The 17,393-nt window shown below is 34.1% G+C and overlaps 1 protein-coding gene across 1 annotated transcript; it reads right to left on the bottom strand.

Annotated features, from left to right (window-relative positions):
• Positions 1-13,808: 13,808 nt before the first annotated feature.
• On the bottom strand, positions 13,809-14,735 carry LOC143655014 (olfactory receptor 4K15-like). Its single transcript, XM_077126590.1, has one exon. It carries the CDS (start codon positions 14,733-14,735, stop codon positions 13,809-13,811), a length of 927 nt encoding a protein of 308 aa, XP_076982705.1.
• Positions 14,736-17,393: the final 2,658 nt, after the last annotated feature.

The following is a 17,393-nucleotide window of genomic DNA, read 5'->3' on the forward strand; positions in this document are numbered from 1 at the left end:
TCAGTCTCACTCATGAGAGAAACAAGCAAAAGTTCCTCTAAATTCTTCTATTCATTCTAAATTCTTTATTAGTTGTTTTGCTTTTTTAATTTCTCCTCTTTTTTGTAAGAATTTTCTTGATGGAACATCTAAATATTCCCTCACCATTTCTTTTCCACATATTCAAACCTTACACTTTCAATTATGCCTTTTGCTGCCATAGTCAGGGAAAGTACTTAAATACCCTCAAAGACCAAGTTACAAAAGCTAATTGACAACTCCTGTATTTCCTATCTGAATTTTTACATTAGTTTCCTTCAGCCAGCTACTGTCCCTTACAAACAGATTTACACCAAGGTTTTAGCCTTTCCCCAATTGTTCTTCTCTTCTTTTCCCTCCACTCTTCTACTTCCCTTTTTTCTCTTACATTATACTATTATTAGCCTCTTCCCCTTTCCCCTAGTTGTCTCTCTTCTTTGGCCATTTCTTCATTTCCCTGGCATCTATTATTAGCACTGCATGATGCCACTAATTTTGCAGCATCATTTACTACAGATCTAATGTGTTTCAGACAGTTTTATGGATGTGAATCTTGGCTTAAGATCTTGGCTTAAATTTCTCTCCTGAATTCAGCTCTTTTTTCCTTTAAACTTTTCTTAATCATTCTTACAGGTTGTATATCTCAAAGTTTTCCTGATGCTTCTTTTTTCCTGGAACTTACTTAAAATCCTTAAGGAGCTAAAATCATTCATATTTTAAAAGATTGAGATTTAAAGTCCTTAGCATGACAACCAAACACATCTGATGTGATTTCATGTGTGTGTGTGTGTGTGTGTGTATCATCATATATGACTCTCCAGCAAAAAATAGACTATCCTATACTGATTAAACTTGTGAAACTTCCCATTCCTTTTCTCATGTTCATCCCAGAAGATCTATTCCAACTCAAATGACATCTCCTCCAAAAATCCTTTCCAGAGACTAAAGCTGAAATTTCTCTTTTCTTATAACATTTCTATATCACTTTGCTTGCACATATATTATATTATATCCTGAGGAAAGCTTTTGTGCAGATCTTTCCCTACCACACTGAGAATTATTTGAACTCATAAGTTTCTATATGTATAACTCATGGTATTTGCTGTAGAGAATTACATGTCGAAATGTATGTTCTCAATAAAGATGTATTAGCATTAACTAAACAATGTATCAAATCAGATTTATCATTCGCTCAATATTTCTACTTTGTAATTTTTCTGTACAATGAGACCCTCCAAGTGAAAGGTCTTGAACTCTGCCAAACATAAAGCAACTCAATGAATCAAAAATATTTTACCTCATTAATAATAGAAGCTCATTCTTAAGTTATTAAACAAGTGCAAATTAATCAATCCAGAAAATTCAAAGGGAATAAAATTATAATTTTGAATTATAGCATCAAGCAAATATTTTACTTCTTTTCTAATCAGTATTTGGTTGCCAAATTTTTAAAAAGTGATAGAAATATTCATTAGATACTTTAAAGAGAAATTGAAATTTTATACTATGTAACTACTCATAGAGTTAATAAATCCTTCCTACTCTACTTTTTGTTTTTTTGGGGGGAGGAGGGCGAGTGCATGGTCCAGACACCTGATCTACTTTTAAGTACAAAGTTAGCAAAATAAATTATTAATGCAAAAGTACTCTAAAACTATTTCTCTCTGGATGACAGCTAAGAGTTTTATAATGGATTTTTCTAAATACAGAGTTTGCCATAATCTTCCAGAGAACACTTCATGTTATTATATAACTTCTCACAAATTGTAAGGCATGCTAAGTCATACAAATCCTCTTTTTGATTCTCTTTACTTGCAAACATTTTTTTCTCTATTTGTTAAGTTGTCTCTAAGGCACAATGCAATAACTGAATAAAATAAGTAAATGGACACAATCTATTTTTTAAGTTTGTTAGGTAAATCCTACCTGATATGATGCATATCAGAGAATTTAACTGAATTCTTCACTTTTTCTATTGTAGGACTGATCTGCTTGGAGTAGTGATATTTATACTTGCCTTCTTCTGTTGTCAAACTGGAAAAGTAACATGGTTGTATCTAATGACCAACTGGCAATCCCAATGGAGATTATTCATACCTTCCACGAGATTTTCCCCTTGGAACAAAGTAAATAACACCACGCATTCTCGACAGGTATTACAATGTGAACCGCAGTACCATAGGAAAAAAAGGGACTTTTAGCCCTTGGGCAGTGGAGTGAAGTATCTTCTGTGAATTCTATACAATTGATAATAACACTTTAGCCTAAATGAGATATGCTCTGATTTGGTGATGAAGGTGTCCTTTCCACTTGAGCATGTAGTGATTATGGAAGTAATTAATTAGAACTTAAATGAAAGGGGTTCTTGTTTCCAGTTTTATCAATAACTAAGAATAAGTTATCAAACAAGTCACTAACCCTCTGAGCCTCAGTTTGCTTTTGTGTAAAATGACTTTTAAAATTTCAACCGTGTAGAAAATAAGGACAAATATTAAATGAATACCATTATATACAATATTCACATTTTCCAGATCTTACTATTATGGTGTATTTCCTGTATTTTCATCAGAAATAAGACAATGTCATTTGAAGCATTGTAATATATCACCTCAAACTCAGCTTCCCAAGTTAACTATTTTAGCAGTTTTAGAACAGAGAGATAAATTTAAAAAATATAGAGTCTTGATTTTCACATTCATTTAATTGTACACAAATGGCATAATCCTCTATGCATTATTTTGTAACATCCAAGTTTACACTCAGTAATTTGTTTTAAACAGTTATCTGCATTGATATCATAGTTTTAGTACAATAGTTTTAATGCTGTGGCTTTTTCCACTGTATGTAGGTATGTCCATTCCATTCCATATATTTGTCTGGATTTGTGGTGAATGCACATCTAGATTGTCTCTGATGAACATTTGTGTGAAGATCTCCTAATAAACATGTATTAGAGGTTCTTCAAAGTGTCTTCCTAGGAGAGGACTGAGTTGTCAAGTCTGATTTATGTTAATCTGAGCTCTGACCCAGTATCATGATTTACTAGTATTTTCAAAGCCATGAGCCATCAGGAGGCACAGGCAAAGAAGGGAGAGTTCTGGGACATCCTTCACGGTTTCCCAATTTTTTTTTCCATCTTGTTTCTGTATTCTCCAAATTTTTCATATTATCATTATTTTTCATACAATCAATGTTTGTCTAGATTTATACAAATATACAAATTCTTTGCTCAGTCTTCCTTTCCTCATCTAACATTTTCCTTCCAACTTCTATTTCATTGATGAGAAAATGCATTTTAAACTTATTTTTACTATTTTAATAAAACTTTTTTATTTTAGAGATGCTGTAGATTTACAGAAAAATCATGCAGAAAGTTCAGAGTTCCCATATTAAATGCCTCCATTATTAACACGCTGCATCAGCATGGCATCTTTGCTACAACTGATAAAAGAATATTATCATATTTGTACTATTAGCTATAAGTGTTTTTAAACTAATTCATTCAGCCATGATCCATAAGTAGTTAATTTTTGGTCTTTACATGAAAATGTATAATTTCCCTTACCTTGAGTGTTTGCATAACTGGATATAGAAATACAGATTACTCATTATTTTCTCTCAAGTAAGGACAATATTGTGCTATTACCTTCTTGCTTCTAGTCTTTCTGTAGATAAATCATGGTTTGACTGTTAATCACTATTTTGTTGAAAACTGTATTTTCACTATAGCTGTTTTTATTATATTTTCTTTTTGTTTAGTGTTATATCTTTTCACCACAATTATTTGAGATCTGTATTTATTTTAATTTATCCAGCTCAAAATTATTTATGTTTCATAGATCTCAAATTCATAATTTACATAAATTTTGCTAAATTATCAGCTATTTATTTTTTGAGAATTCCCTTATGCCTATTCTCACCTCTTTTTACTTGTTTACTTGTGTTGGAGCATTTAATCATATCTACAATATCTTTCATTTCTCTTTGCTAGTTTCTTTCCCTTTAGTTATCAGTGATGCTTTCTATAGAAATACTTCAGATCTATTTTTCAGGCCACTGGTTCTCTCTTAAATTATGTTTGCTATGTTCTTTATCTCATATGTTATTTAGTTATTTCAATAAATAAGATTTTTATTTATGTATTTATGCTTGTCCCATTTGTTGTTATTTTTTAATTAAATTTTTTTATTCTGAGACAGTTGTAGAGTTACAAGCAGTTGAAAGAAATCACACAAAAGAATGCTGTATCTCATTTGTCCTGTCTTCCCCAAATTGAAAATCTGTAGTATAAAAACATAGTACAATGTAGTATAGTCTATAGCACAATATAGTACATAAGTAGGATATTGACATTAATGCAGTCAAAGGTGAAACATTTCATTATCACAAGTTTCCTTTATGTTGCTGTTTGACAACCAATCCAACATCCCCTTGATCCCACTACCTCTTTAACTTCTGGCAACCACTAAACTGCTTTGCATTTCTGTATTTCATTTAAAGAATGTTATATAACGTAGCAACACCATGAAGATGGTTGAATAAGAAGCTCAAAAAAGCACCCCTTTCTCCATAGAAACACTGAACATAAAGCAGAACAGTCCCAACTAACATTCCACCAACTCTGGAAAATACTCAAGTAAACAGCAACCCAGTGAATGCAGAAACAAGGTGAAACAACTTAAAAATGCTAGGAAAAATGCATGATGCTTATTTGTCCTGGCCCCCCAAACTTATCCAGCGTGGACATTACTATGGGACTGACTAAAGTCTGTGTTCTCAGCCAGGCACTCGACATTCCTTTTGTAAGTTCCTGGTATCTGGCTCTGGTGGAGGCAGAGTACACCTAACATGCACATTTAGTGCAGTTGTAGGTTGGTCTCAGTCATTCCCTGAAAATATAACTCAAGGCAATTGTGCATTTCACCTAAACCAGAACTCACTTGAGGCAGAGAAGCAGTGTGAAGTAGCAAGGAAAAGTGACATGGAACAGAGCAAATTGTAACCACCTAGGTGAAAGATTACAGCTGACACAAAGCACAGTGCCTGGGGCCTAGAAGGAGAGGCTATGGGGAGAGCTTCTTTGGAGGGAGGAGGAAGGGGACATGAGGACACACAAGAGCATTTTTGCTTACTTGGGTAATTATTGAAGGATACTATGTTTGCTAGGGCAAGGCATCCCCTCAAAGACCTGAGAAGATTCTTCTGTTCACCTGGGCTCATCTACAGGCTCAGTAAAAGCTGGACTAAGGATTGAAGGAGAGCCTCCACACAGAGTCAGTTTATACTGCAGACTTCAAAAAACAATCAATCAGAGGATTGTGGGAAGAGAGCAGAGTAGAGAATCCCAAGACTCAGTCCTTCCACCAGAACAACTATTAAACAGACAAGAACCATCTGAGAAAACTATTTGGAAATACTGGAGATCAAAAGAATACTACACAGAACCCAAGGAGGAACAGTGAATTACTCTTCTGTGAGGCAGCTATCAGCAGCCATTCCCATTCTCACAGCAGGCTACTGTGGGGTCCAGACTCTTGCTAGCTTACTGGTGACATAAATGTCCTCTTCACCAAGACCAGGGATGGGTATGGTCAATCACGGATGATGGTTTTTGACTAATGGCTATAACTACTGATAGCTGGGAACCCAGCTCTAAGAGTGGCCATTGTTTCAAGCCATCTGGGACAAAGGCTATGGTGGAGGAGACTTAATGATGTTTTACTTCCTCACGAAAATGACGGGACAGTTAGTTGAAGAGCTGCATGTTCCAGGCAGGCCAAGAAAGCTTTAGGGAGCCTGGAAGAAGCATTTGGCAAGCTTCTTGATGCCTTCCCCAGGGCAATTTAGAGTCAGTGTGCACCACCTTTGTGGGTCCCTGGCCTTGTTTGGATAGGGAATATGGACTTGGGAAAGTCTTACCTGGTATGCTCCTACCAGAATTTTCCCACCAAACAAAAGCAGATTAAAACAATGAAAGGATTGTAAGAAACTATAGAAGCAGATAGTCTGAGAAAAAGGCTTGCTGGCTTCAAACATCCAGGTGAAGGAGGTCTGTCTCTTGAGAAGAGGGAACAATCAAATTCTTGAAAACAGGGGAATGCCAAAACAATTAAAAAGCAAAAGCCCAGGAAAAGACATAGGTGCAGGAAGGCAGGAAAAACCCTGCAAACTGCATTCACCTTTGGCAGACCTTCCTGATAAGAGGGCTGCAGCTCACAAAAATCTGTCTTATCACCAGTCTGTTGCAAAATTAAGTAACAGACATCTCAGGGAATAAATCCCAGAGTTAATGTCTTAAAATATTAAAATATACAGTGTGAAAGAGAATTCAAGAAAATCAAAGACACAGGAAACAATAGCCCATCCAAAGGAAGGGGATAAACTTCAGAAAACTCCAAAAAACAAGTGTACCTACACAGTGTTTAGTTTGCTAACAGTCAGAATGCAATATACCAGAAACAGAATGGTTTTTAAAAAAGGGAATTTAACAAGTTTTTAGTTTATAGTTCTAAGGCCAAGATATGTCCCAATTAAAGCAACTGTATAGAAATGTCCAATCTAAGACATCCAGAGAAAGATACCTTGGTTCAAGAAGGCCAATGAGGTTCAGGAGTTCTTTATTAGCTGCAAAGGTACATGGCAAGAATGGTGAAATCTTCTAGCTTCCTCTCCAGGTCTCTTGGCACATGAAGCTCCTGGACAGCATTCTCCTTCTTCATCTCTAAAGATTGTTGGCTGTTGGACTCTGTGGTTTTCTCATCATTCCATCGTGGTTCTGCAGCTTTCTCCTCATTCCCAGAAGGAGCTCTCTCCAAACTGTCTCCCCTTTATAGGATTCCAATAAGCTAATCAAGACCTGTGTGTCGAAGGAATGGATTCACATCTTAATTTAATCAAGCTTAATATCCACAATTGATTGAGTTACATCCCCATGGAAACAACCCAAACAAGTTTTCAATCTATAGTACTGAATAGGGATTAGAAGAAGCTGTTGCTCCCACAAAATTGACCAGAATCAAAACACTGCTTTTCTAGGGTACAAAAATCCTTTCAAACCAACACACCCAGTAAAGCTTCTAAAAAAAAAAATGAACTGAAAAAACAATGCTCAAGGTGATGAAGGAAAATACAGACAAAGAACTAAAGGATATCAGAAAAATAATGAATGAGCAATATGAGAGCCTTAGTAAAGAGGTAGAAATTTTAAAAAGGAGCCACACAGAACTAATGAAGATGAAGTTCACAATAATTGAAATGAAAAATTACCAGAGCAAAAATTTCAAGAGCAAATTGGAGCTGGCAGAAGAAAGAATTTGTAAACTCGAAGACAAGATAATTGAAATGAGTTAGGCTGAGGAGCAGAAAGGAAAAATAATTATAAAGGGAAAAAACAGTGTAAGAACCCTCTGGTACATTCATCATACATACAAGTACATACATTATGGGAGTCCCAAAAGGAGAAGAAAGAAAGGGGGGAAAGAAGGTATATTCAAAGAAATAACATTAGGGAATGTCCAAATTTAGCAAAAGATGTGAGTATGCATATCCAAGAAGCCCAGAGAATGCCAAACAGTATGAGCTTGAAGAAAAATATGCCCTGACATACAGTGGTCACACTACAAAAATGCAAAGGACAAGGAGAGACCTTTGAAAGGTGCAAGAGAAAAGCAACATGTTATGTACAAAAGATTTCCAATTAGCTTGAGTGCCTATTGCTCACCAAAATCCATGGAGAAAAGAATGCAATGGGTTTGAATACTTAAAGTTCTAAAAGACAGCAACTGCCAGCCATGAATTGTATTACTATGGATACTTACTTTAAAAAATGAGGAAGACATTAAATATTCTCAGATAAATAAAAGCTGAGGGAATTCATTACCACTAGATCTATCCCAGTGGTAAAGGAAAATTCTTCAGACCAAAAAGAAAAGACACTAGATAGTGGCTCAAAGAAGCACAAAGAAATAAAGATCTACAGTGAAGGGAATCATTGGAGCAATTATATATACCAGTATTATTGTAGTGCATTGTTTGCTATGTAATTCCATTACATATTTCCTACAGGTGCTAAAATGAAATGCATAAAAAGGAATGATAAATCTGTGGTATTGAACATACAAAATATGAATATGTAAGTGATAATTAGTGATAATAAGTACAATGTGGTATAGAAAAAGTATAAATGTATGACAATTGAAATTAAGTTGGTATCAAATCAATATGAATATTTTCTATTGAGAACAGTAAATTTTTAGGCCACGTTAACCACAAGAAATGTATATTCAGAAAAGAGAAGACATTCAATATGACACAACATAGAAAAATAAAATAATTATAAAAGTAGGCATTAACTGAATAAGTGTGGGATAAAAAGATATAAGCTATACAGAAGTTAAATAGCAAAATTCTAGAAATCCTGCATTGTCAGTTGTGATTTTAAATGTAAATGGATTAAACTCTCCAGTCAAAAGGCAGAGATTGACAGAATGGATAAAACAGCATGACCCAAACTATATGTTATCTGTAAAAGACTGATCTTAAATTCAAAGGTACAAGTAGATTGAAAGTGAAATGATGAAAAATATAAATAGTGTACAAGTATTTTGCTTACTGCAAAAGATAGCTGGGTAATTCTGACAATATCAGATAAAATATTCCTGAGGTTAAGAACAGTTATGAGGGACAAAGATGATCATTATACACTGATAAAGGGAACAATTCAACCAGAAGACACAACAATTACAAATATATAGGCACTTAACAGCAGAGCCTCACAAGATGTGAGCCAAGTATTGACAGATTTGAAGAAATGGAAGGTTCTACATCAGTAGTAGGAGACTCTGATACCACTTACACTAATGGTAGAACATCTAATCACAGCAATAGAGAAATACAAGACTTGAATGATACTTTAAACAAACTATTTTTTACATACATATATAGAAATCTACACCCAAGAAAAACACAATATACATTTTCTTGAATTCACTTGGATTATTTTCCAGGATATATGATATGTTAGGTCACAAAGAAAGTTTCATTAAATCCAAAAATATTGAAATCATACAATGTATATAATCTCCAACCAAACAGAATGAAGCTAGAAATCAAAAACAAAGGAAAAAATGTAAAATTCACAAATGTGTAATTAGTTCAAGGAGGGTTTTATTGTCAATTCCTCTAGACTTTCTACATAGACAATTATGTAAATGAAAATATGGATTTTTTTTTATATTTCCCTTTCCCAAGAGTATGTCCTTTTGACTTGCTTTATTTTTTGCTTTATTTTAACGGGCTAGAATTTCCACTGGTATTTTGAATAATACCAGGGAATTATTCATCCTTAAATTTTCCATCATCTTATTTTCTCATCATTAAGAATGATAATAGTTATGAATTTCCATAAAACACTCTTCACAACTGGAAAAAGTTTCCCATTATTCCTAATTATCTGAGTATTTTTGTTATGGATGAGTGTGAAATTTTCTCAAATGCTTGGACATTTCAGTTTTTTCTACCTTTTTAGCTATTATGTATAGTGCTGCTATGAACATTCTGTGTAAAAGATTTCTCTTGAGTACCTCTTTTCACTTGTTCTGAATGTAAAACTAGGAGAGGAATTTCTGTGTCAGGTGGCATTTCTATGTTTAACTATCTGAGGAACTGTAAAGGCATTTTCCACAGTGGCTGCACCATTTTAGATTCTTATCCACAATGTTTAAAGGTTCCAATTTCTCCACATCCTTGCAAACACTTGTAATTTTCTGTATATTTTTTATTGTAACAATCCTAGTGGATGAGAAATGATATCACAGTAAGATTTATATCTTACTGATGATTAATGATTTGGAAAATCTTTTCATGCTTTTTTTGCCATCTAAATATCTTCCTCAACAGCTTTGCTCATTTTTAAATTGAGTTTTTTTGCCATTGGTTGTTGAATTGTTGCAATTCTTTGTAGATTCTGGATATTATACTCTTATCAGATATATGGTTTGCAAAAATTTTCTCACGTTCTGTGTGATATCATTAAACTTTCTTGATGGTGTCCTTTGAAACACAAACAATTTAGATTTTGCAAAAACCCAATTCAGCTATTTTTCTTTCTTTTATTGCTCATGCTTTGGTAACATATCTGAGAAATCATTGACAATTAAAAGGTCATGAAAATTTATCTCTATGCTTTCATCTGAGAGTTTTATGGTTTTAAATCTTTTGTTTACATCTTTATCCATTTTGAGTTCATTTTTGATATGGTGTGATATAGCATTCTAATATCAGTCTTTCACGGATGGATATCCAGTGTTCCCAGCATCATTTCTTGAAGAGATTTTTCTTTCCACATTTAATGTTCTCAACATTCTTATTGAAAATCAGTTAGCCATAATCATATGAGCTTATGCTAGCTTTTCTGTTTTATTCCATTGATCTGTCTACCCTTATGCCAATACCAAAATGTTTTGTTTATTGTAGTTTTATAACAAGTTTTGAAATCAAAAGATGCAAGCTCCAAACTTCGTTCTTCTTTTTTATATTATTTTGTCTCCCCAGGGTCCTTTGATTATGTTGCTTGGCTGTTGCATTTGTGAAAAATGGGAGTTGAAATTTTGATAATATTTCTATGTAATCTGTAGTTTGTTTTGAGTGGTAATATTGACATCTTAACTATCTTTCTTCCAATTTATGAACATGAGATATATTTCTATTTATTTAGGTCTTCTTTAATTTCTCTGACCATATGTAATAGTTTTCAGTGCACAAGTCTTTCATGGACTTGGTTAAATTTATTCCTAGATATTTTATAATATTGCATGCCATTGCAGTTTGAAATGCTTCCTAAATTTATTTTTCTGGAGGGTGCTCATAGCTACTGTATGGAACTACAATAACTTTTTTTTTTGGAATGGGCAGGCACCAGGAATCAATCCTGGGTCTCCAGCATGGCAGGCAAGAATTCTGCCACTGAACCACTGTCACACCATCCTACAATAGCTTTTTAAACGTTGATATTGTATCCTCCACCTCTGATGAATTTGTATATGAACTTTAATAGTTTTTGTGGGGATGTTTCCTTCAAGTTTTCTATATATAAGACCTTGTTATCTGTGAATACAAATATTCTCTATTTCCAGTACAGGAGAATTTTATTTCTTTTACTTTCTTATTTGTTCTGTTTAGAATTTCTAGAAAATATGAAGAAAAAAGGGAAAAGCACACATTGTTGTCTTGATCTTCACCTTAGAGGGAAGTTTTCAGTCTTTGACCATTGGGTATGATGTTAGCTATGGGTGTTATCTTTGAGGGAATTCCTTTCTATTCTAAGTTTGTTAAGTGGTTTTACTATGAATGAATGTCCAATTTCATCAAATGCTTTTACTGCATCACTTGAGCATCAGTAATATTTCCTTCAATCTATTAATGTGGTGAGTTACATTGATTGCTTTTTGTTTTAACCATATTGCATTCCTGATATAAATACCCATTAGCATGGAGTATTGCACCAGGTCTCCAGCATGGAAAGTGAGGACTCTGCCACTGAGCCACCGTGGCCCTGTGTGAAGGATATGTTTTTAACATCCTTTTTCTTTCTACCTGCCTTTTTGGTTGCATGGCTCATGAACACTGTGGTTAGGCTGCATTTGTGTTTTGTGAATTTAATTGTGAATTGAAATTTAGCAGGATTTCATTATGGAAATTTTAAGTATGTGGACCCTCCAGAGAGATTTCCATTTTCCTTTGCCACATGCCCTAAGTTTTCATCAATTCCTGAGATGGAATATCTTTCATGTTGATTTTTCACTGTAAAACTCTTCTGACTATGAAGGAATGAACATTTAAAATCAATCTTCTTTGTGAGCAAAGCCATCATTATAATTTCCATGAAGAAACTTTTTTCTAATTATAGATGAGGGCTGTGAGGAAATATTTTTGGTCTTTCCTTTTTACTCGTCAGCACATTCTTCAGGTCCACACCTTCACTAAAGGAATAGGCTTTAAGGGTTCAGGCACAAAGAATCTAATTCTACTCCACACACTTGCACAGATGAATTTTTCCCAATGGCCCTGCATTGTCCATCATTTACATGATCTGAAATCACTTCCCAACACTTAATTCTCCCACAGAATCCCATAAAGTTATTGGTTTATTTTTTGAATGCACACAGAATTTACAGACTTAATTATGTTAGAATTTCAGATTACCTGTATTTCAATAGTTTAAGAAATAGAAGTATAATCTTCTTGTCTTGATGAACAGGTATCTTATGGGAGTCAAGAAATACTATAGTGCAAGCACAATTTTAAAAGTATTTAGTGGTATTTGAATATGTTTGGCTTTATTATCATCATAATCATATTATATCATATTATACATTTATTGGATTATTTTTAATTCTATATGTCAGAGGATATTGCAAAATGGTGACATTATGAAGGAAAAAACATAACTGGTATTAAATGTTAATGTCTTAATTAACATTTAAACTTGGATGTGTGTATATAGACTTCATTTTAGAAATCAAAAGAATATTCTTATGGGGCGGGCCGCGGTGGCTCAGCGGGGCGGGCCGCGGTGGCTCAGCGGGGCGGGCCGCGGTGGCTCAGCGGGCAAAGTGCTTGCCTGCTATGCCGGAGGACCTCGGTTCGATTCCCGGCCCCAGCCCATGTAACGAAAACGGAGAAACAAAATACAATAAAACAAGAAAATGTTTAAAAGATGTTTCCCTTTCTTCCTCTCTTCCTTCCTTCTATCCTTCCTTCCTTCTCTCTGTCTTTCCTTTAAAAAAAAAAAAAAAAAAAAAAAAAAAGAATATTCTTATGCTTTTGGGGAGCATTGAAAAGGATGTATTGTAAATTATGCTTTCTTCATTTGGGTAGATTATAAACCATGGCCTAGCTAGGCATGGGAATACATAGACAAAAAAGGATATATTTAGCAGTGTTCATGAAACCATCAATTTATATATGAGAGATTTCTGTTTTTATGTGTAGTCATCAACCCACTAACTTTGGCTGGCAATTTTTAACTATGATTTAATAATTGTCAATGAAACATTACCTGGGTCCCCAGGTTGGCTGTTTTTCCATTGCCAATGGAAAGTATAAATACATTTTGTTTTTCAGTTCAGATAATGAGCTCAGCAAAAAATATGTTCAGTATTTGATCCCTAAACTTGGATATTTTGCAGTGAGAGTTTGGATTGCAAGAAATGCCATTTCTACATGCACACAAACAAAAAACTCAATGATTTAGTTCCTCACTTCAGACAGAAACAGTTTGAATTGCAAGCATTACAGATACATATATTTCTAAATATAGAGGGACAAATGCAAATGATTGGATTCTGTAATCATATATATTTTCCCACCTAAAAAAGGTAAGAATGGTGCAACAGCATCCTCATCTATAAAATTGAAAACTGTATCTACCTCTAATTTTTGGCATCCAATGAGATGATCAGTAGAAACATCTGTAAATTAAACACTCTTCTGAATTTTTTTAAATATGATTTAAACATCCTACATTAGTATTAGGTACATATTCACATTTTTCAACATCGGTAGAAGCAGCATAAATTTGATAGAACAATGAATTTAATAGAAAACAAAGACTTTGATCATTACAAATAATTTTAGCCTGAATCAAATAAGAATTATTTCATAAGAAAAAGATAAAGAGTCCCATTCTCCTGGTAGGACATTTCAAATTTAACAGTAATTCACAGAAAATGTGCAGTAACCTGGCTTTTATTATGAGCTATTATTTAACACAAGGAAAAACTGGAAGAATGTCAAGAACTGATCTGTTGACTCCTCAGTTTTCGCATTGCTGGTATTACTTCGTTATTTCTTAAAGCATAGATCAAGGGGTTTAAGAGAGGGGTGAAAACAGTATAGAATATTGAGAGCACCTTATCTGCTGGGAAGTTCCCGAATGGCCAGCCATAAATGAAAATGCAGGGCCCAAAGAAGAGGATCACCACTGTGACATGGGCATTCAGGGTGCCCCGTGCATTGGCCATGCCAGCTGAGGAACAACATCGCACGGTGACCAGGATTGCTGAGTAGGAGGTCAGCAAGAGCACAAAGGAGCTCATGACCATTAGACCACTGTCTGCAAGCATCAGAATCTGGAGGACATATGTGTCAGTGCAGGAAAGTTTGACAACTATGTAAAGGTCACAGAAAAAGCTGTCCACTTTATTGGGGCCACAGAATAGAAGGTTTACCATGAAGGTCAGCTGACTTCCTAAGTGCAGAACGCCAATGACCCAGGAGTCCACCACGAGGCCTGTGCACTTGTGCACACACATGATGGCTGCATAGTGCAGGGGTCGACATATGGCTACATATCTATCATATGCCATCGCCACCAGCAGCATCATTTCTCCACCACCAAAGGCATGCTGAAAGAATATCTGGGCCATGCAGCCCTCAAAAGAGATAGTCTTGTGCTCCATGAAGAAGTCAACAATCATTTTGTGGGTGGCAAAGGTGGACAGACACATATCAATGAGGGAGAGGTTACTGAGGAGGAAGTACATGGGTGTGTGTAGCACAGAATCAGAGATGATTGTGAGCACAATGAGGAAGTTCCCCAGTACAATGGATAAATAGAAAAGCATGAAAAAAGCAAAGTAAAAAAGTTGAAGCTCTCGAGGACCTGAAAGGCCATGCAATTCAAATTCAGTCACTCCTGAGTTAGTTCCTTGTTCCATGATTTCCAATTTCTGTTCCTGGTTCAGAAATTTTCCTGTAAAGTGAAATGGAATTGGAAATATGATCAGAGGTTGTGAGAATAAGTGGGTTAAGCTACCTAGAAATTCATCGAATTCCACTCAATATACTTATATTCTTTACCTTCTTAAGCCCACAAAAACACTTTGCATGCAATAATTTATTTTGTAGTTACTATTGTATCCTTGGCCTTCACATCTGAATGAAAGCATTACAACTATTTTCTAAAATTATAATTTTACACTTCACCTCTAACATGTAAAAAATTTAGTAAAGGGCGGGCCGCGGTGGCTCAGCGGGCAAAGTGCTTGCCTGCCATGCCGGAGGACCTCGGTTCGATTCCCGGCCCCAGCCCATGTAAAAAACAAGCAAACAAACAAAATACAATAAAACAAGAAAATGTTTAAAGATGTTTCCCTTTCTTCCTTCCTTCTCTCTGTCTTTCCTTCCCTTCCTCCCTCTCTCTTTAAAAAAAAAAAAAAAAAAAAAAATTTAGTAAAAAAGACAATTTAGCTCTAGAGTCAGACTGACAAGTTTCAAATTCTATGTTTTAAGTCCTGGAAGGATCACCTTAAGTAAGTTAATTAAATTTCTGTGCTTCAGTTTTTGCATCTTTAACTTGGGGAAAATAACAGTACGTATTTAATAAGATTGTTGTAACTATTAAAGAATTATAAAACATGAAATACTGGCCCTCAGTTGGTGTCTGATGATGTTTGAATACTAAATATTATGCCTTTGTTCACTTCTCAGTTAAATATTTGCATATGTAAATTAGCATGATTTACAACATATCAAAGTCTGCACTTATTCTTCTTAAAGGAGCACATGCAGCACATATTGTTTATAATTTATTCAACAATATATTCAAGTACATTTTTTTATTACAGGGTGATTTAAGTTTTTCCTACTAATAATAGTTAAATGATAAATTCACTTTTAGCTAAAATGTTATGCATATACATAATTATGTATTTAAGGTATAGCATTATAATTTTGCATTTCAGAAATGTTTGTTTCATTACACCAAAGCTCATCACACTGAAATGAGGCATGAGCATGCCCATTTTTCACCTCAGCCTTGCTTGACAATATGTTACATTGCTTCTTTGCTATGTGAGCACGTATCTTATTGATCTTTTAATGCATTCCATAAAGATTAATGGGGTTGACTATGTATTTACTCATATGTGAGATGACCGTTTGTATTTTTCCCCTTTGCAATTGCCTTCCCATGAGCTTTGCCCAGTTATTTATTTGGCTTTTTATCATTTTTATTTTGTCTAAGAACACTTTACATATAATGTATTATCCTTTTTGTACTTTGCTGTTTTCTTCTTAATTTTATTTGTATTTTCTATGAAATTGCTTAAGATATTTTGAAGAATTCAGATGTATAATTTTCCCAATTGGATTCTGCTTTTGTTGTCCTACATTGAATGTCTTTTGTACAAGCAGTATGTTTACATTTTTTTCAAAAGAATGTAGTGAAAGGTTTATTAATTAATAAATTAAGTAGACAAAAATTTAAGCAACGATGTCTATGAAAAATTATATTAGGTGATTTCTTAGGAGTGAAAATTTGAGAAGTTTCATCTCCAAATGTTACTCTATTCGAAAACGGGGGTGTTAGGGAGATGGTGATTTTTTAAATTTTAAAGATGGAATTTCTTTGAAAGTCAATCGTTGATGCTAAAGAAAAAGAAGTTCTCTTACACATATTGAAACTACCACCTTATGGTGGAAAAAAGAGGTTTTGCAGCATGCTCTGTCCTCTGAAACTACACCACAAAATTCCATTCCTTTTAGCTGTTCATTTTGCCTAATACCATGAGAAGGAATCTGTTAAGTAGGCTAATATCTCTTGCATCATCCTTGAAACTGGACACATTTTATCCCTTATATTAATTTTCTAATATAAGCATCTTCAGACTGATTATATTACTTATTCATATTTCTACTAATTTACTGAGAAATTGGTGAATTCCTCCATGTTCTGACATAAAACTCTCAATTGATTTGCTTCTTTAATGTTCATTAGCTTATTTATCCAGTTTTGAATTTAAGAAAAAATTGTTACATTAAATATAAAATAGAAACGTAGTAAAAATAAGAAAAGAGATATTGAAAATCAAGACCTAGAGCTGTGTACTTAGGAATTCACTTAAAAGTATTTAGCAAAAATACTGACTATTAAATTTTAAATAATGCCATACACTCTGAAGTCTATAAACGTAATAGGAATTATGGAAAAACAATTAAGTATGTTATTCTGTCCCAAAATCTCTATTGAGATGCATTATTGGTACAAGTGATAAAAATAGATAAGTGAAACATGAAGGAGAAAAAATTTCACAAGAGGCAAGTTGAAAGGCATGGCAAAATTGAAGATGGACACCAATTTATCCTGATAAAGATGAAGGAAGGTTGAGATTTTTTACATATGTGACGCTATCTGAGTACTAAATTATGGACATAAAAGCCACCAAATAATGGGAGCTAGGCATTTGTGAAGCCCATAGAAAAATAACATGTAGAATCTCAAAGTATGAAAGAAAAATTATGTGTCCAAATCAGCATAAACTAAAAATGACATAGTGAATCTTAACTGTTGGTAAATTGTCCATCAAATATTTTTA

This window comes from Tamandua tetradactyla, chromosome 14 (assembly GCF_023851605.1).
Source record: "Tamandua tetradactyla isolate mTamTet1 chromosome 14, mTamTet1.pri, whole genome shotgun sequence".
NCBI classification, from domain to species: Eukaryota; Metazoa; Chordata; class Mammalia; order Pilosa; family Myrmecophagidae; genus Tamandua; species Tamandua tetradactyla.